This window comes from Puma concolor, chromosome B2 (genome assembly GCF_028749965.1).
Source record: "Puma concolor isolate L17-30 chromosome B2, mPumCon1.1.hap2, whole genome shotgun sequence".
NCBI classification, from domain to species: domain Eukaryota; kingdom Metazoa; phylum Chordata; class Mammalia; order Carnivora; family Felidae; genus Puma; species Puma concolor.
The window spans coordinates 1,928,654-1,950,473 of NC_141671.1; the positions used below are offsets into that span (position 1 = coordinate 1,928,654).

General features: G+C 43.6%; 1 protein-coding gene across 2 annotated transcripts in view; it reads right to left on the bottom strand.

Moving 5' to 3' along the window:
- Positions 1 to 1,827: 1,827 nt before the first annotated feature.
- The window catches only part of PGBD1 (piggyBac transposable element derived 1), a 29,271-nt gene continuing 9,278 nt past the window's right edge, over positions 1,828 to 21,820 (bottom strand). For both annotated transcript variants that reach the window (XM_025916966.2, XM_086705722.1), the window contains exons 4-5: positions 7,076 to 7,172; positions 1,828 to 3,610 (exon numbers count right to left, since the gene is read on the bottom strand). In XM_025916966.2, coding sequence (XP_025772751.1) covers positions 2,056 to 3,610; positions 7,076 to 7,172 — 1,652 coding nt within the window. In that variant the 3' untranslated portion in view covers positions 1,828 to 2,055. The remainder of the gene's footprint in view (positions 3,611 to 7,075; positions 7,173 to 21,820) is intronic.

Below are 21,820 nucleotides of genomic sequence, written 5' to 3' on the forward strand. Positions count from 1 at the left end.
AGGCATCCCCAAAATAAAATTTAATTTTTTTAATTTTTAAAAAATTTATATCCAACTTAGCATATATCACAACAGTGATTTCAGGAGTAGATTCCTTAGATTGCTTTAGCTATTTGAGATCTTTTATTTAGAAAATCTTAGGTTTTTTTTCTAGTTCTGGAAAATGCTATTCACATTTTGGTAAGGATTGCATGAAATCTATAGATTGCTTTGGATATTTATAGATGTTTTAACAGTATTTGTTCTTCCAACCCATGAGCATGGAATATCTTCCATTTGTGTAGTCTTCAATTTCTTTCATCAATGTTCTATAATTTGCAGAGTACAGGTCGTTCACTTCCTTGGTTAAATTTGTTACCTACGTACGTATTATTTTTGGTGCAACTGTAAATAGGACTATTTCTTTCTGCTAGCTCATTGTAAGTGTATAGAAATGCAGATTTCTGTGAATTGATTTTTGTATATTGCTTCCTTACATATTATCAGTTCTAGTAGGTTTTGGTGGAGTCTTTAGGGTTTTTGATACATAGTGTCATGTCCTGTGCAAACAGTGAGTGTTTTACTAATTCCTTACCAATATGGATACCATGGATACCTCTTATTTATGTCATCTAGTTGTTCTGGCTAGGACTTCTCAGTGCTATTTTGAATAAAAGGGGTGATAGCAGACCTCCTTGTCTTGCTCCTGATCTGAGGAGAAAAGCTCTGTTTTTCACATTATGTTGGCTATGGATTTTTCATATAAGGCTTTAATTATGCTGATACATTCCCTCTAGACCTGCTTTGCAGAGGGTTATCATGAATCAGCCAATGTACTTTGTCAAATGCTTTTTCTACATCTGTTGAAACAGTCACCTGGTCTTTATCCTTTCTTTTATTGTGATGTATCACATTGTTTTGTGAATACTTAACCACACTTGCATCCTGGGAATTAATCCTGCTTGATAGTAGTGTATGGTTTTTTAAAATCTGTTGGATTCAGTTTGCTAATATTTTCTTGAGGATTTTTGTGTCTGTGTTCATCAGATATTGGCTCTTAGTTTTTTTTTTTTTTTTTTTTTTTTTTTTTTTTTTTGGTGGTGTCTTTATCTGGTTTTGGCATCAGGGTAATGCTGGCCTCATAAAATTAATTTGGAAGTTTTCTTCCTATTCTATTTTTGGAATATTTTGGGAAGAGTGGGTATTAATTCTTCTTTAAATGTATGGTAGAATTTTCCTGTGAAGAACTTTCCTGTGAAGTTGTGTGGCCCTGGACTTTTGTTTTCTGGGAGTTTTTTGATTACTTATTCAATTTCATTTCTGGTGACTGGTCTGTTCAAATTTTCTATTCTTTTGCTTCGGGAGGCTAGGTTTCTAGGAATTCGTCCATTTCTTCTAAGTTGTCCAGTTTATTGGCACATATGTTTTCCCCAACTGATTTTAACAGGGGCTTTATGTCAGCTTTACTCCTAACTTCTTTTCCTGATGGTGCTGTCATTACCTGATTTGCTTCATATTTCATCATTTTTCTCAGTTTTCAAAGGCACTGCTTCACTTCCAGTTTTTCCTCTGTAGCACTCTTCTTCAGCATGCTTGCCTGGCCCTTCTCTCCTATGCACCATCTGATCCAGTTTTATACTAAAGCTGAGGTCTTCAGCCTCTTATCACCTAAGGTTTTAAGATCATCTGTACATCATGAGTCCCGCCTTAATTTTTCAATTGTAGATTCAGCATCAGTCTTTGGATATTATGGCATTGCCTGAATTAAAAAAAAACAAAAAAAACAAAAATAAAACCTCCACAAAGAATTAAAGAGACACAATTTCCTTCTTTCAATGCACAAATTAATCCAAGTTATTTCCCACATGTTTCACACCAAAATTAGTCATAGAAAAAGGTGTAGCACTCAGTCAATACAATTTTTTAAATTACTTCTTTGAAACTTTACATAGGTCATAGATACGACTTTTTAAAATGTTAATTTCATTACATCAGGTTTGCTTTGGAAGGGTACAATCTGATATATACCTGTGATTTTATCTTGTTAATACTAGCATTATGCGCATTTTATCTGCCTTAATCTGATAGATTAGCATTGTTCTCCAAGTAGAAATGTGCAACATATCTCCGAAAATCCAAGAGGTCTAGAGAGGTATCTGGGTTACAGGCTCTGTGTAGCTGCCATGCATTGTTCATGGCTACATCAATTATGTAGCTCACTAAAATTGAGTACCATTTTTTGCTTCTTATTCTCACCCTGTATTTGGAAATGATTTCATCCATTTTAGCTACACCTTCCTTGCATTCATCATACAATTTCACTATAGACGGTTGAGCTATCTGATGGATCTCCTCATCATCGGCACAACAACTTAGCTCACTGGCCGGTTCTATGCCTACGGCATTGGAGCACAGACTGATGATGCCATCTCCATGCCAACGACACAAAATTATCTCCTCATTTTCTTCGACTTGGAAATCGAAATACCCCTTCTTCATTTTTTTCATATGTTCTACATTCATAAGGGGACATTTTTCAGTCCTGTTCTCACGAATTGTTCCTGTTGCCCTCACTCCTTTCTTCTTCAAGGCTGAAACCAATTTGACACTTGTAAAGAAGCTATCAAAACACAGGTGATAGGGATATTGGCCTCTCTCTAAAAGGACATCAGCAAAATGCATCACTAGATTTCCACCTAAACCAAGGTTAAGATCCTTATCCACCATCACAGATGATTCTTCTTGATGGGGCTCAAACCAAACCAGATAACCCTGTGTGGTTGTGCCACACCAAATTTTATAGCCAATTCTAATAGGTTTCCCATTCAGGAATTGGTCACTATCAAAGCATTCACACATTGTCTTATCAAAATAATAGTGTTCTTCAAGGGGAGCATAGAGGAGGAAATTTCTATTCATTTGCTTTATGAGAGGCCTCAACTTTGTAAACTTATCTTTTTGATCTAGGTGGTTGTTATCTGCAAAATGTAGGTATGAGAAAATCAATTCAAATCTGTCCCTTCTAATTGCATCCTTGACCAGGTTCTGATCGGTATCAGAGATTTCCCAATACATTCCCCTTCTGGGACGCCTCACAAATCCACTCAAAAGCAAGATCCCAAACAGACACCTTATTTCCTGAACTGTGACTTCCAAGTTGACATTTTTCTGAGATGCATAATTATTGGTTTCATTGACAATCAAGCTGAATGTTTCGTCATCAAAAAATAATTCAAAGAGTTCTACTGGGTTCAACTTTTCACTTTTGAGATTCAAAAGTCCAGAATCCAGTGCTGACCAGCTTGGAAAGTTGGGTTTAAGATCTCTTTTGGTCCAATTCTTCTCTGGGACGTTTGATATCTTTAGCCTTTTTGGAGCAGGGTGGGCCTCAGGCTTGTTCTCTTCTTCTACATCTGAGTCACCAGAAAATGCAAGGCCTTGGAGCAGTTCACTCACTCGAGCTTTGTCCTTTTTTCTCCCTTTTCGGGTAATGTCTCCTGCAGCATATTCCAAGGAGGAGATGTGCATTCGGGCCCACAAGTCACCTGGGTGACGGTCCTTCAGGGTGTTCATATGTACAACTGTCCTGTCAGTACAGATTGAGGCACCAGGTGGCTGGAGCATACAATCTCTGGAAATGAAAAAATTACCATATTATAAAAATCCTTAGTCTTCCTCACCATGACATCATGAATCTGGTGACACCTAAGTATTCTTCTGCAAAGACTACCCCCTTCTCACTCCTAGGACTTTGGCCAGACCTAACACTGGGGGCCTCCCTCCCAGTAGCTGTTGAGTCTGAAACAAGGAACTGGGCAGCTGAGGGCAGTGCCTCCCCCATCTTCAGGAGCGAGTGGCAAACATCCCATGTTCCTTTGGGCCCAAGTTGAACCACCCCAGCCTCTCCAGTGGGAGATGGGCCGAGTCCTCTGCTTCAGGGCTTCCCTGTCCAGTTGAGCTTCCGTCAGTAACGAAGCTGAGGTTTTCCAGAATCCTTTTACTCCTGTAGCTCTATCAATTGACTCTAAACCTGGACCAGGAAGGAGGTTATTTACTGGGCTTCTTCACACCTCTCACAGGATTTCTGAACACGGAAGGATCTACATTCATCTGGTGGACACTCTGCTCTGGGGAGAAACTCAAACTTCCTGCCTTTGAACTGATTTTTATGGGGTTACAAGGAAGCAAGCTAAAGTTACCAAGATGAAACCAACAGGACATTAAACAGTCTAGTTCTAAAAGACTGAAGGGCAAAAAGCAGTGAAGGGAATAGAATTCACACTACATGTATTGACTCATTTCCTTAAAGCCTTTATCATCCGAGGTGTCTCCAGTGTGCTTGTCTGGCCCATTCAATACACCACCCATCCTAGGGTTCCCAAATACTCTCAACTGCAGGGACCCTCCTCGGCCCTGTCGTCATGCTCAATCGCTACCCTCGCATCTCACCAACTCCTCCCTTCCCTCCCTACTTGTGGACCTCATGATCCATCACAGCAGCCCCTCTCAGGCCAGGCTCATCAACCCCCTGCTGCGGTGTCCCTCCTCTAGCCCCAGACCAGCAAAACTTCACCCAGTGGAGACCCTGGCTGGTTCTTCTCAATCCACACCCCAGAGCGAGCAGGGCCGCAGATATCCCACGAGGGACACTGACGCTCCTTCCCTCTTGCCCCTTTATCCCCGTTCCCCACACTCCACATCTTGGTATCCGCAAACAGAGCCTTATTTCCTACTCCAAAGAGGACCATTCCTCAGGCAGAAACCTGCTCATTGAGACGGTCTGCCTTCCATGGATCCTGTAACTCCTCCCAGTCTTCTCCAACCCTGTCTGGGCACAGGCACATTCACTTCTCTGTCTGCTTTCTCTCCATCTCCTCTGCATCTAGCAAATTCCTGCCTGGTGCCCGAGTCTTGTTTCAGAGGTCAGTGCTCTGGGACGCCTCCTCCAGCATCCCAGGTCTCGGCCGGGTGCCTCTCCATACCCACCGCACAGGCACGTGTCCCGCTGCACTGTGGTTCTGTCTGCTCCACTGTGCCCTCACATGACCCACTGCAGGTGGGGGTCTCTGTGACACAGGCCTCTGAATACAAGTGATAAAATGCTTCCTGAATGAGTGGAAGAAAAAAATATCTAAGTTGGAAACTTCTAAAGATGTGCCTGGAAAATGGTCTTGTCAACCAAACTCTCTTGACCTCTCCTATCAGTTCATCCTGGATTCTCCAAACCAAGTTCTTGATGCATACCTCTGTCTAGTTCACCTTGACCTGTGACACCCAGAGAAAGCTTCCCTAATTACCTGCTTCATGACAGTGGCAGAGTCGGGGACTTTCCTGCCAATGCCCCTTGCCCTCTTCCCTTTAGCCAGTCAGAGACCCCGTTCTGGGGGCAGCAGTGCGTCCAGGTAAAGGCATGAATTGGTCTAAGCCAGGCATAGTAAGTGATGCCATTCCCCTTTCCTTGGTACCCCCCGTCCCCAGCCTCTCTTATAGCCAGAGGTGGTCAGAGAAGTCCATTTCTGCCCGTGAGGAACGGGGGAGGGCGGGGGGAGGCCTCTCCTTTCGTGGTGCCAGGAACAAACAAGGGGAAAGATGCCCTCCTACCTCCTTTCTGTACTCGAGCTGCAGGGACCGTCATGGTCCTCGGTCAGAAACCAGCACACTAAGGATGGTAGAACAAGAGACCAAGAGCCTGGATCCTTCGGTTTGAGAACTGAGTAATGACAAATGCTGGAAGGGTGTGAACCCTCTACTGAGCCGAGTACAGGTGGGGTGTTCTTCTCAGAAGTCAAGTCGGCAATACTGAGCTAACTTTAGTAAAACACACGCTACGACTCGGAGTTCTCTTCCTAGGTGTTTGTCCCAAAGAAGTTCTCGCACAGGGGGCACGTAGAGGCTGTTCCGTGCAGCAGTGTCCCTGCTGACGGGGACCTGGAAGCAGCTGGGTGACCATCTCTGGGGAAGCTGACAGGCCATAGATGTACGTTACAGATAGTATGTGGCAGCTGTAGGTAAAGGAGTAGATGTGTGCAGATAGCTCCTAAAACGTTATGCTGAGTGACAGAATATTCACAATACTATTTAAGTAGTTTAAAACATTCACATCAAAGTGCATATTTTTGACAAATATTGACAATGGGTACACATTATGGCCCTAAATGGTACAAGGAAAGGAGAGTTAGTAGTGGGGGGGGGGGAGTGGGAAAGAAAGTGTGTAAGTGTGTGTGTGTGTGTGTGTGGCTGGGCAGGGGTAGTGGTGGGGAGATGCTGAGTCAGTTTCTGTTCACTGAAGTTAAACGTCTGACAGGCACAATATATTCCTGTTTTGCAGTTAGAATGGTCACAAAACGTGTCTGGTAGAGCTTGGTTCGGACCTCAAAAGCTTTATGAAAAATTTCACTTCTCTTAAGCTTTAACACCTTTCCATTTTCACTAAGATTTAGCCCCATTTCCCTGAGATGAGCAAGTGTCCCCCCACCCCAGGCTTCAAGCTAATTGTCCCATCATGTTTTCTTCCTCCTCTGTGCTCATCTCGGAGGAGCCAGTGGCCTCACCCAAATCCAACCCCCTGCCTTTGGTCAGGTCCTTCCCTCTCTGCTTTAGGAGTATCTGCATTACATCTCCCTCCCTTCCCTTTCCCCTTTCCTCCACATCCAAGGCTTATTAAGTACCTACTACTATCTTTAATTTCCGCTTCATCAGCCACTTTCCTGGTAGTTCTTGTTCAGGACTCTCCCAGTGCTCTTCGTTTCTCCACTGCCATGATAGCCCTCACTCTTGTCTGAATTCTCTTCCTTTTCTGGCTTTTCTTCTCTGTAGCTCCACCAAGACAGAAGGGAACCCAGGGAAAGGTGGCCAGGCAGGGTAAACAGAGTCAGGATAGGATTCCTGGGGGCAACTGTGTACCAACCGAAGGTTTTGTATAACGAGGATACTGACCGGTCCTGTTCCTGGCCCGGGGCCTCCTACCATTCCTGAAGGGAGAGTAGTTCTCTTCCTGTATTCTTCCAGGGAAGCAGCTTTGACCAACTAGGTTCTCTGGTCACTCCAATTTGTTCTTACAGCTGCAGGATCAGTTCCACTTAACATGGACACTCACCTGTTGGGTGCTCCTGAGGCCTCAGCACCTTGCTGTATTTCTTCAAAAGTTTCTTGCTTTGCATTAAACAATCCATCTTTACTTACAGCTTCTTCAGCTAAAATAAGAATATAAATGTCATCATCTGCATTTTCCCCCCTCAATTCAATATCCAGAGGGAATAGGATTTTCAAATTAAAATAATCATCAGGTGCCCCAGAAGTGCCGTCACAGCCAGTCCTACAAAGTGTGGCACAGCATGGGAAGATAATAAGAAACGTCAGTTAGCTGGAGAGCATGTCTAACAAGGCAAAGCAAATTTAGAGAAAATTCTACTTGGACAATAGTATTCGCAGAGAGTGAAGAGAACTTCCTCCAATATGAAGAAGGGATCAGGAAGAGGAGTTTGTGAGACTTCCAGACATGAAGAGCTGTCTGAAGACGACAATTACATGGCCCTTTATAGGGAAGAAAATGGGAAGCAAGGCAGGACTCGTGAGAAATGATCAGAGAAGATAACAAGAATCATTAAGCTGCCTGAGGGGGAGGGATGCAAAATGGTAAAGACGGAGAAGTGTGCAGGCAGAGGGCAGAAGCGGAAGGGAAAGCAAGGGTCTGGAGGGAATGTGGGCTCCCCGGGGCCAGGTCAGAGTTAATGATGGGACAGGGGAGCAACCCAAGGCTGTCACTACTTATCAGATGGAAGTCTGTAACCTTCTGAGCTGAGTTCCCATAGAGGAGCGCTCTCTCCTCTGAGCCAGACTCAGAAGTGGCCATTCTGGGAAATCGGCAACGGACAGCCTCTTGGGGGTCTTCGCTGTGGTGAGGACAGGGGTCCAGTTGTGAAGGGTGGTGGCTTCCACACTGTAGACCGGTGGTGCCAAGACAGGGACCATCCTTGCCTCTCTCCTGGGCTGTGGGGGTCGGCAGCAGTCCAGAGGGTTCTCTGGCTGGGAGGTCCCTTGTTCTGATCTCTGCCTTCACATTATAAGGACACCAGTCACCAGCCCTGGGGCCCTCCCAGATCCTGTACAACCTCATCTTCACTTGCTTATACCCACAGAGTGTCTTTCAAAATCAGACCACACTCATAGGTACCTACAGTTAGGGACGCAGATCTTTCAGGGGGACACAGTTCAACCCACACCGTCAGTTACATTGATTGAAAATCCTGTAAGTTTTACTTCCTATACAATTCTTTTCATAAGAGTAAATTAAGAACAGAAGACTCAACAGGATCAGGAACCAGTTAGAATCCGCAGTAAGGGACCAAGTGAGGAGAGGACTCCACAGGCACATGTTTTGAGAAAACTGAGGTAGCAACACAGGACTTAAATTTTAACTAAATGACTAGGAAAATGATTGAACCACCGTGAGATCAAGGAAAAAAAGGGTCATCTGTGGTATTGTGAAGTTTTGCTAAGGACAGAATTCCTATTACCATCGTAACTGTGAGGTCTGTGCAGGAACACCAAGAATCTAAAGGAGTGTGAGGAGGAACCTCCCAAAATAAAGCATCCGGCCCTGAGCCTCAAAGGAGTGGAGGCACGGTCTGCGACCAGGCATCTCCCTGCCCTTCCTCCCTCCCTCCAGACGTGGATGTGCCTCCTCCACACGGTACAGAATGAGGCAACAGCCAGTCATTGAAACGAGCCCCTGCGCGAGGCATGCGTGGTCTGCTCTCATCACAAGGGGAACGCAGGGGGCTGGTGCCACCCAGAAGCTCCCACAGGTGAGGACTGCTACCCACGTGCCCGTGAGCTGGGAGGAGACAGAAGTCCCGCGTGAGACCTGACAGCCTTGACGAGCGCCTTTTGTGGGGGCCCGGCCTGCACACCTTCTGTATAGTGAACATCCCCCATGGCCGTGTCCACTTTGCCAGGGAGCCTACCATTCTAAAACTTCAGGGCCTGCCATCCACACAACTGAGTGCTTATGAACTGGTCAAGTGCTTTACGGTGATGCACTGGTACATATCAGAGGAGGGAGAAGCTAGTGCTAAAGGAGAAATTAAGCTGAGAACAGATACGAGGCCAGGGGGAAACGGGAAAGTAGAAAAGAGGAAGAGTTGTGGTGGCAGGGAAATAAAGAACCCCCCCCCCCCCACCAGACACAAATACAAGTGACATTAGACATGAGGTAAAAATGTTAGGAATGTGCCACATAGGAGCTGATTCCAGAACCACCGAGAATAAGTGGGGCACCTGGGGGGGGGGGCTCAGCCAGTTAAGCGTCCGACTCTTGATCTTGGTGTGGGTCATAGGATCCAGCTTGAAATCGTCCCTCTCCCCGACACTTACACGCTCTCTCACAAAAAAGTAAGCTACACTACCCATGAAACTAATGTAACATTGCATGTTAACTACGCTGGAGGTAAAATTAAAATAAATAAAAAATTTCAAAGGCATGTAAAGTCAGGGGCACCTGGCTGGCTCAGTTGATAGAGTATGTGACTCTTAATCTCAAGGTCATGAGTTCAGAGGCTACTTAAAATAAAAATTCTAAAATAAAGGCACATACAGCCAAACAGACCTTTGTTGATTGACTGCTTAATCAATGACCCATTAATTAACTTGCCCAGGTCCCACCGTTGGCAGATAGCAGAGCTGGAATTCAGACCTCCACCTATCCTTCTTCTTGTCTTTCTGGAATGTTTTCCTCCTGTCCTGGAGCCTGGGGCCAGAATGCTTCTCTCATCTGAAGGATGCCAGGAATGAAAGTAGGTTGTGGGCTGCACGTGGCTCTCCCAGACCCTCCGTTCACATCACCTTTAGGCCATCGTGCGGTCTGGTCTTGACCCTGATGGACAATCCTAAGGCCTTGGCTTCCGGGGCAACCACACCACCGAGGCAGGCACAACTCTAGCCTGCTCAGTTGAGAGAGTGAAGGATTCCAGTTTGGAGGCTAAGGCCTAAACCACTGCCCTTTAATGAAGGCAGGGATCACACCATTCAAATGCCGATATATTGTACCACAATGTGAAACCCTTGACCACTATCTCCTCCTAACTGCTCTGCTGCCTCAGCATCTAAGTTCAAGATAACAGAAAATTGGATTCCTTGGATAATGCAAGAGGCAATTTTGCAAATCACCCTGAGCTAAGAAGAGGCACCAGAATACTACAAAATCAGTTACTGCCTAATGAGATTCTGTGGTCAAGTTCTGTTTTTAAGGCTCACACCTGAATACTGACAGTAAGAAGAGGTGTGTCTAAAAATTCTCAGAGGAGGCACAGTTCCCTCTTTCAACCATCTGACCATCGTTTGGGTACACGGGAGGGAGGGAAGGAAGGGTAGAATTTTCTGGTAAAGACAGCTAAGAACTATGCGAGTATGGGGGCTATGTCATCTGACAATGAGGCCATAGAATTGGCAGGCAGAGAACAGGACACAGGCAAGAAAGAACTGAAGGCCACGAACCAGTCCTATGTGGCCCCCAAAGGAATGAAAAGACAAACCCAGCAGAAGCCAGAACACTCATCAGCTATTAACTGAGCTTCGACTATATGCACAGCAGTGGGCCTGGAGCAAAGGAGGTACAAGCTAAGAAGTTTGCTCTCGGTGGGTTGGGTTTACAGACTGACCAGAGAAAGAGAATGTAGACAAACTGGGTTTGCTGGCAAAAGAACGGAGTTAGACTGCTGGGAAGATGGCACTCACCTTGTTTCTCGGACACAACTACCTAACACTCATCATAGTGTAAATGCCCCAGAAAGCAACCCGAAGGCTGGCAGAACAGAGCCACAACTCAATGTAAAGAAGAGGACACATCGAAGAAGGTAGAAAGGGCGAAGATACAGTGAGGAGCTAATACCCACAGGACTCTCCCCGGGGTGGGGGCATCTGCAGGCACAGGGAGGGTAGACAGACAATCACAGGGTTGCCCATGTGGGAAGATGAAGCCTCATAACATTTGGCTTTGAAAACCAGAGGGGCCGAATTTCAAGATTCTTACAACCAGCAGAACTTAAAATCTGGAATTTTAAAAATCACCGGGCTTGGGGCACTTAAGTGGCTCAGTCAGTTGGTTCATCATCCAACTTCAGCTTGGGTCATGATCTCATGGTTTGTGGGTTCAAGTCCTGCGTCAAGCTCTCTGCTGTCAGTGCTGAGCCGGTTTCTGATCCTCTGTCTCCATCTCTCTCTCTGCCCCTGCCCCACTTGTATCCCTGCCTTCTCTCTTTCAGAAATAAACATTTAAGAAAAAAATCACCGGACTCCGCTCTGGGAAAGAATGGAGGCCAAGAGAAAACTAAGTCCCTGCCCTTAAAGAGACGACACAACAGCCCATGGAGATTCAGCATAGAAGCAGCGGTTGGAAAAACACCTGGGGCCTATGGGAGGCAGAGTTCTTTGCTAAGCTCAGAGCATGTCTGCAGGGACAGAACCCTGGAAGACCACTCCCCAGGGACAAAGGAGCCAGCAGGTGCCATTTCTCTCCCCCAGCCCCCAGGATAGACACATGGAGACCTGCGGGAGCTAGTGCAGCAGTAACAGTCACTACCTAACTTACTTACACCTCACCCTGCACTTTGGGGGATCTGACCCCTCCAACCAGGCCTGCCCCAGCACTGTGGGTACCCTCCCCAGAGGACCGTCGAAAACCTTGCTAACACCACCTCTCCCCAACTCGCAAATGTGATGGATCCGCCTCTTCCAACCCAGCTGGCCTCAGTCCCCATTCACAGAGAGCTGTGCAGAAAACCTTAGTAAAGCTGCACCTTGGGGATCCACCCCTCCACTACACTTGTGGCCAGAGCCCATCCAAACCGGGGCCACAGGCATGGCAGCATGCAAGCAGCCCAAATGAGCCAACCGCCACTCCAGAGTGACTCCTGCTCCAGGGAGAGGAGAAGAGAGTCCTACGTACCACTCCAGGTATAGCCCCAGCAGTGGGCCGGGGGCAGAGAGCTGGTCTGGTCTGGTTGCAGGTCCCACCACCAACGAAAAGTTTCTCAGGTGACAACACAGGGAAAGTGCCCAACAGTTTCCTGCTACTGCATCTCTGGCAAACACCTGCTCTGACTCCATTCGTGCTCGATGCAGTCACAAGCTGCTTCACTAACACCACAGGGATCCCAGAAGGAGTAGGGAGGGAAAAGAGGGAAGAAAATTTACTTGAAGAAATAATAGCTGCAGACTTCCTAAATGCAGGGAAGGAAAAAGAAATCCAGATCCAGGAGGCAAGAGATCCGTCCCAAAAACTCAACCAAGGAGGTCCACATCAAGACACATGATAAATAAAACGGCAAAAGGTCACGTAAGGAGAGTTTTAAAAGCAAGAGGGTCAGCTGGGAAGATGGCACAGGAGACGGACCTTACGCTCGCCACGCCCCACATGAACAACTAGAGAATATCCATATCAGTGTATATAACCTGGAAGTTACCTGAAGACTGACAGAACAAACTCACAACTAAAGACCAAGAAGAGAGCACGCTGAAGAAGGCAGGAAGGGCAAGGATGCGGTCTGAGAGAGAAACAGACCAGACCATGGCCGTCCGTGGTGGGGAGGGAGCTGGTGGCAAGATGATGGGCAAAAACAGGCCTTCACACAGGGAGTCCACAAAAGAGAGGGCAAATTCCCATACCATCTGCCTCTGAGGGTGAGAGGGGCCAAATTTCTTGAGTTCTTATAACCAGTGGGACTCACATCCTGGAATTTTAAAAATTGGCGGGCTCAGTTCTGGGAGAGTCTGAAGGTATTAAGACGAGTCCCCACCCTTAGGGTGACAAACAGCCCGTGCAGGTACAGCGTGGAACGAACAGTCTGAAAAATGGCAGGGGCAGACAGGAGAGTGGTTTGCTCAACTCGGAACATGGCATGGAGAGACAGGGGTCGTAGGGAGACCCTCCAGGAACAAAGGAGCTGGCAGGTGTCACTTATCTCCCTCACCCCAGCATAAAAAGCAGCCACCTGAGGAACCAGTTCAGCTCCAACACTCTAAACATGACTTCCTTCCACCAAGCCCCCACCCCTACACGTGGTCAGAGCTGCCCTTTCTAGTCCTCCTCAGATTAGTCTCTGCACCCAGGGCCTCGCCTGCAGAAGAGCTGCACAAACCCTGCCAACACATCTCCTGACAGCGCACTTTGTAGGACCTCAGTTCCGGCAGCGACCATGGCAGGTCACCTTTCACAAGTGACCTTTCACAACCCCTTATGAAAACACACCCCACTCCCACTAGGGACTAAACACTGCACAGAAGAGGCAAAGAGAAGCTCTGCAGACAACTGGCTCACGGAAAAACAGGCCAAGATTCAAAAGCAGAACACACACAAGAGACCTAGAAAACACTCCCTGGAGCACCAGGCCTAGGAACAGGGGACACTGCAGGGCAGGGCACTACAGGACCTCTTCTTCACAAGGCTCTTATCCTTAGGAGCAAGAGAAGTAGCTAACTTTCCTATCACACAGAAACACAGAGAACTGGAAAAAATGAGAAAGAGAAATACGTCCCGAACAAAAGAACAAGACCAATCCACAGCAAGAGACCTAAGTGAAATGGATATAAGTAATATGCCTGATAGAGATTTTAATAATCCTAAAGATACTCACTGAACTTGAAAAAAAAAGTGGAGGACATCAGTGAGACCCTTAACAGAATGGCAAAAAAGAACCAATCAGAGATCAAGAACACAATTCATGAAATTAAAAATACGCTTGAAGGACAAATAATCCAGTGAAGAAATGGGCAAAAGACACGAATAGACACTTCTCCAAAGAAGATATCCAGATAGCTAATAGACACATGGAAAAAATGCTCAACGTCACTTATCATCAGGGAAATACAATCAAAACCACAATGAGATACCACCTCACACCTGTCGGAATGGCTAACATTAACAACTCAGGCAACGACAGATGTTGGCGAGGATGCGGAGAAAGAGGATCTCTTTTGCACTGCTGGTGGGAATGCAAGCTGGTGCAGCCACTCTGGAAAACAGTATAGAGGTTCCTCAAAAAATTAAAAATAGAACTACCCTACAACTCAGCAATTGCACTACTAGGTATTTATACAAGGGATACAAGTGTGCTGTTTCGAAGGGACACAGGCACCCCAATGTTTATAGCAGCGATGTCGACAATAGCCAAAGTATGGAAAGAGCCCAAATGTTCGACAGATGAACAGATAAAGATGATGTGGTGTATATATAATGCAGTATTACCCAGCAATCAAAAAGAATGAAATCTTGCCATTTGCAATAACATGGATAGAACTAGAGGGTATTATGCTAAGCGAAATTAGTCAGAGAAAGACAAATACCATATTGACTTCACTTGTGGAATTTAAGATACAAACAGATGAACATAAGGGAAGGGAAGCAACGTAATATAAAAACAGGGAGGGGGACAAAACATAAGAGACTCAAATATAGAGAACAAACAGGGTTGTTGGAGGGGTTGTGGGAGGGGAGATGGGCTAAATGGGTAAGGGGCACTAAGGAATCTACTCCTGAAATCATTGTTGCACTTTAAGCTAACTAACTTGGATGTAAATTTAAAATTAATTTTTAAAAAATAAGCACATTGTGAAGAAGAAAATACACTTGAAGGAATAAATAGCAGGCTAGTCGAAAAAGAGGAATGAATTAACAAACTGTAAGACAGAATAATGGGAAGTAACCAAACTGAGAAAAGGAGAAGCAAATTAAGAATCCTTAAGGAATTCAGTGGTTCTACCAAGCCTAACATTCATATTATAGGGATCTCAGAAGAAGAGATAGAAAGGAGGGAAGGCTGCCTGGGTGGTTCAGTCAGTTGAGAATCCAACTCTTCATTGCAGCTCAGGTCATGATCTCATGGTATGCAGGCCTGAGCCCCTTGTGGGGCTCCGTGCTGACAGTGGGGAACCTACTTGGGATTCTCTGTCTCTGCCCCTCCCTCTCCCCTGCTCATGCTCTCTTAAATAAGTAAACGTTTAAAAAAAAGGAGGGGGGGGGGAGAAAATTGACTTGAAAAATAACTGAGGGGTGTCTCAATGTCTCAGTCAGCTAACCACCCAACTCTTGATTTCGGCTTGGATCATGATCTCATGGTCGTGGGATCAAGCCCTGCATTGGGCTCCATGCTGGGCATGGAGCCTGCTTGGGATTCTTTCTCTCCCTATCCCTCTGCTCCTCCCCAACTCGTTCTCTCTCTCAAAAAAAAAAAAAAAAAAAAAAAAAATGCTGAAAACATCTCTAATTTGGAGAAGGAAACATATCCAGATAGATTCAGGAGGCACAGAGATCCTCCCAAGAATTTAACTCAAGGAGGTTGACACCAAGACACATAGTAATTAAAACAGCAAAAAGTAAAAAAAAATAAAAAAGGCAAAAAGTAGTGACAAAGAAAAAAATCTTAAAAGCATCAAGAGAAGAGAGTTGCATACAAGGGAAACCTGATAAGGCTATCAGATTTTTCAGCAGAAATTAGCAGGCCAGAAGGGAGTGGCCTGATATTCAAAGTGCTGAACGGGAAAAATCTGCAGCCAAGAAAACTCTATCCAGTGAGGCTATCATTCAGAATAGAAGGATAGATATAGAGTTTCTCACAAACAAAAACTAAAGGAGTCCATGACCACTAAAAAAGTCCTGTAAGAAGTATTAAAAGGGATTCTTCGAGTGGAAAGGAAAGACCGTAAGAGTATGAAAAGTAAAAAAAAAGAAAATAAGTAAAAACGAGTATATCTGTAAAAATCAGTCAAGAAAGAGATTAGTAAAATATGACACCATATACCTAAAACTTGAATGGTGGGAGGGGGAGAAGAATAAAGAATGAGTTCAAAACTAAGTGACCATCATCTTTAAGTGCAGACTGCTATATGCAGAAGAGGTTATACACAAACCTAATGGTAACCACAAATCAAAGCCAGTCACAGATATGCAAAGAATAAAAGAAAGAAATCCAAATATACAAGAAAGAAAGCCAACAAGCCATGAAAGAGGGCAAGAGGAGAAAGGACAAAGAAAATCTATAGAAACAATCACAAAAAAGTAAAAAATGGCAATAAATACTTGTCTATCAATAATTATGTTGAATGTAAACGGACTAAACAAATCCAATCAAAAGACATAAGGTGACATAGTAGTTAAAAAAACAAGACCCATCTGTATGCTGCCTATAAGCGCCTACTAAAGGCGGCTGCAGATTAAAATTGAGGGGATGGAGGAACACTTATGAATAAAGCCAGAGTAGCAATACTTATATCGGACAAACTAGACTTTAAAACAAAGACTGTAGGGGCGCCTGGGTGGCGCAGTCGGTTAAGCGTCCGACTTCAGCCAGGTCACGATCTCGCGGTCCGTGAGTTCGAGCCCCGCGTCGGGCTCTGGGCTGATGGCTCAGAGCCTGGAGCCTGGTTCCGATTCTGTGTCTCCCTCTCTCTCTGCCCCTCCCCCGTTCATGCTCTGTCTCTCTCTGTCCCAAAAAAAATAAATAAACGTTGAAAAAAAAAAAAACTTAAAAAAAAAAACAAAGACTGTAAAAAGAGACAAAGAAGAGCACTATATAGTCAGGGCAAAATCCAACAAGAAGATATAACAATTGTAAGTATTTATGCACGCAACATGGCAGCATCCAAATACATAAAACAGTTAATAACAAACAAAGGAAATAAATGACAGTAATAATAGTGGGAGGGGGTTAACACCCTTTGTGCATTAATGCACTGATCATCCAAACACAAAATCATCAAGGAAAAAATGGCTTTGATGGACCAGATGGATTTAACAGACATATTCAGAACATTCCATCCTAAAATGCCAGAATACACATTCTCTTCTTTTTCTTTTTTTTTAATGTTTATTTATTTTTGAGAGAGAGAGAAAGAGAGTTAGAGAGCAAGCAGGGGAGGGGCAGGGAGAGGGGGAGATAGAATCCCAAGCAGGCTTCAGGCTGCCAGCACAGAACCCGATGCAGGGCTTGAACTCACAAACCGTGAGATCATGACCTGAGCCGAAACCAAGAGCTGAATGCTTAACCGACTGAGCCACCCAGGCACAACACACATTCTTTTCAATTACACACAGAACATTATTCCAGAATAGATCACATATTAGGCCACAAAACAAATCTCAAAAGATTCAAAAAGATCAAAGTCATACCATGCATCTTTTCTAACAACAATACTATATTACTAGAAATCAGGGCAGCACCTGGGTGGCTCATTTGGCTAAGCACCTGATTCTTGATCTCCGTTCAGGTCTTAATCTGAGGGTTGTGAGTTTGAGCCCTGCACTGGGCTCCATGCTGGAAGTGAAGCCTAAAGAAAGAAAATAAAAGGGGCGCCTGGGTGGCTCAGTCGGTTGAGCATCCAACTCTGGCTCAGGTCATGATCTCGCAGTCTGTGAGTTCAAGCCCCGCGTCGGGCTCTGTGCTGACAGCTCAGAGCCTGGAGTCTGCTTCAGATTCTGTGCCTCCCTCTCTCTCTGCCCCTCCCCTGCTCATGCTCTATCTCTCTCTCTTTCTCTGTCAAAAATAAATATTAAAAAAACATTTTTTTTAAAAAGAAAGAAAATAAAATTAAATGAAGGAAGGAAGGAAAACGAAATCAACCACAAGAAAGAATCTGGAAAGACCACAAATAACATGGAGGTTAAATAACATGCTACTAAACAATGAATGGGTCAACCAGGAAACAAAAGAAATCAACAAGTACATGGAAACAAATGAAAATGACAATACAACAGTCCAAAACCTTGGGGATGCAATAAAAGTGATTCTAAGGGGAAGTTTATAGCAATACAGGTCTACCTGAAGAAGCGAGAAAAATCTCAAACTACCTAACCTTACACCTGAATGAGAGAAAAAGAACAAACAAAACCCAAAACCACCAGAAGAAAGTAAATAATAAAGATTAGAGCAGAAATAAATGATATACAAACTAAAAACACAATAGAACAGATCTGAGGGGCACCTGGGTGGCTCAGTCAGTTAAGCATCTGACTTCAGCTCAGGTCATGATCTCACAGTTCATGGGTTTGAGCCTTGTGTTAGGCAGGCTCTGTGCTGACAGCTCAGAGTCTGGAGCCGGCTTCAGATTCTGTGTCTCCCTCTCTCTGCCTCCCCCATCCATACTCTGGCTCTCACTCTCAAAAATAAACATTAAAAAACAAAACAAGGGGCGCCTGGGTGGCGCAGTCGGTTAAGCGGCCGACTTCAGCCAGGTCACGATCTCGCGGTCCGTGGGTTCGAGCCCCGCGTCAAGCTCTGGGCTGATGGCTCAGAGCCTGGAGCCTGTTTCCGATTCTGTGTCTCCCTCTCTCTCTGCCCCTCCCCTGTTCATGCTCTGTCTCTCTCTGTCCCAAAAAAAATAAAAAACGTTGAAAAAAAATAAATAAAAAAAAAAAATAAAGCTTTCTGTTTAAAAAAAAAAAAAAAAAAAAAAAAAAAAAAAAAAAAAAAAAAAAAAACAAAACAAAAACAGATCAATGAAACCAGGAGCTGGTTCTTTGAAAAGATCAACCAGATTCATAAACCTCTAGTCAGATTCATTAAAAACAAAAACAGACTCAAAATCACAAATGAAAAGAGTATAAATAACAATCAACACCACTGAAACACAAACCTAATAGAATATTATGAAAAACTGTATGCCAACAAATTAGACAACCTAGAAGAAATGGATAAATTCATAGAAACAAAGAAACTACCAAAGCAGAATCAGGAAGAAACAGAAAGTTTGAACAGACTAATTACCAACAAGAAGATCAAATTAGCAATCAAGAAACTCCCAACAAACAAAGTCCAGGACTAGATGGCTTCACAGGCAAATTCTACCAAATATTTAAAGAAGAGTTAGCACCTATTCTTCTCAAATGATTCCAAAAAGTAGAAGAGGAAGAAAGGCTCCCAAATTAGTTCTATGAGGCCAGCATTACCCTGATTAAAAAAAAAAAAAAAAAAAAAAGATAAAGACACTACCAAAAAAGAACTACAGGCCAATATCTCTGATGAACAGATGCAAAAATCCTCAACAAAATATTAGCAAACCTAAGCCAACAATACATTAAAAATATCATTCACCACAATAAAGTGGGATTTATTCCAAGGATGCAATAGTGATTTAATATTTGCAAATCCATCAATGTGATATATCAATAAAAGGATAAAAACCATATGATCATTTCTTTCTGTTTTTAAGTTTATGTATTTATTTGAGAGAGACAGAGCATGAGTGGGGAAGGGGCAGAGAGAGAGGGAGAGAGAATCTCAAGCAAGCTCCACACTGACTGCACACAGAGCTCTGTGCGGGGCTCAAACTCACAAAACCGTGAGATCGTGATCTGAGCCGAAACCCAGAGTTGGACACTTAACTGTGTCACCCAGGTGACCCCATACAATCATTTCAATAGAAACTAAAAAAAGAAAAAATATTTGGCAAAGTACAATATCTATTCATGATACACTCAACGAAGAAGGTTTAGAGGAAACAAACCTCAACATAATAAGGGCAATATATGAAAAACCCACAGCTAATATCAGTCTCAAAGGGGAAAAACTGAGAGCTTTTCTCCTAAGGTGAGGAACAAGACAAGGATGTCCACTCTCACAACTTTTATTCAACATAGTACTGGAAGTCCTAGCCACAGCAATCAGAGAAGGAGGAGGAATAAAGGACATCCAAACTGGTAAGGAAGCAGGAAAACTTTCACTATTTGCAGATGATATGATACTATGTAGAGAAAACCCAAAAGACTCAACCAAGAAACTACTAGAATTAATAATTCAGTAAGGTCACAGGTTACAAAATCAATGTACAAATCCACTGTATTTCTATATAATGACGAAACAGCAGAAAGAGAAATTAAGAAAATAATCCCATTTACAATTCCACCAAAGTAATGAAATATCTCGGAATAAACTTAACCAAGGAGGTTGTAAAACACTGAGGAAAGAAACTGAAGATGACACAAATGAAAGACTCACGGATTGGAAGTACAGATATAATTAAAATGTGCATATTATCCAAAGCAATTTACAGCAGCAGTTTTTACAGAACTAGAACAAACAATCCTAAAAAATTGTATGGAACCACAAAAGATCCCTAAATAGCCAAAGCAATCTTGAAAAAGGAAAAAACAAAGCTGAAGGTATTACAATTCCAGATTTCAAGTTATATTACAAAGCAGTAATAATCAGGGAGCCTGGGTGGTTCAGTCGGTCGAGTGTTTGACTCTTGATTTAGGCTTAGGCCATAATTTTCCAGTTGGTGGGACTGAGCCCTGCGTCAGGCTCCATGCTGACAGCATGCAGCCTGCTTGGGATTCTCTCTCCCTCTCTCTCTGTACCTTCCCCACTTGCACTCCCTCACTCTCAAAATAAATAAATAAACTTAAAAAAAAAAAAAAAAAAAAAACACCAAACCAGCAGTAATCAAAACAGTATGATATTGGCACAAAAACAGACATAGATCAATGGAATAGAGTAGAAAGCCCAGAAATAAACCCATGATTATATGGTCAATTCATCTTTGACAAAGGAAGCAGGAATATGCAATGGGAGAAACAGTCTTCTCAACAAATGGTGGTGGGAAAACCAGACAGCTCCATGTGAAAGAATTAAACTGCACCACTTTCTTACACCATACACAAAAATAAACCCCAAATAAATTAAGGACCTAAATTTGAGACACGAAACCGTAAAATTCTAGACAAGAGCATAGGCAGTAATTTCTCTGACAGGGCTGTAGCAAAATCTTTCTACATAGGTCTCTTGAGGCAAGGAAAATAAAAGCAAGATAAACTATTGGGACTATATGGAGATAAAGCTGCACAGCAAAGGAAATAACAAAACTAAAAGACAACCTACTGAATGGGAGAGGACATTTGTAAATAGCATGTCCAATAACGGATTAAAATCCAAAAAATACAAAGAACTTACACAACTCAACACCAACAAATAATCCAATAAATGGATAGAAAACACGAACAGACATTTCTCCAAAGAAGATATGCACATGGCCAACAGACACATGAAACGATGCTTAACATCACTTATCATCAGGAAATGCAAATCAAAACTACAGTGAGGTATCACCTTACACCTGTGAAAATAGCTAAACTCAAAAACATAAGAAACAACTAGTGTTGGTGAAAATATGGACAAAAAGGAATCCTCCCACATTGTTGGTGGCAAATGCACTGGTACAGGCACTGTGGAAAACAGTATGGCGGTTCCTTAAAAAATAAAAAATAGAACTACCCTATGATCCAGTAATTGCACTACTGAGTATTTACCCAAAGAATATGAAAACACTCATTCAAAAGGATATATGCACCCCTCTGTTTATAGCAGCATTGTCTACAATAGCCAAACTATGGAAACAGCCCAAGTGTCCACTGATAGATGAATGGATAAAGATGTGGCACGCATATAGAAGTATACACACACACACACACGAATGGAGTCACACCAACACACACAGACACACACAGGAATATTACTCAGTCATAAAAAGGATGAAATCTTGCCATTTGCAGTGACATGGATGGAGCTAGATAGTGTTATGCTAAGCAAAATAAGACAGAGAAAGACAAATACCATATGACTTCATTCATGTGGAATAGAAGAAACAAAACAAAGGGAAAAAAAGAGAAAAACCAAAAAAGACTCTTAATTACATAGACTCTTAACTACATAGAAAAACAAAAAAAAGACTTTTAACTACATAGAACAGGGTGGCTCAGTCAGTTAAGTGTCCGACTCTTGATTTCAGCTCAGGTTATGATCTCAGGGTTTGTGGGATTGAGCCCTGCATAGGGCTCCATGCTGACAGGATGGAA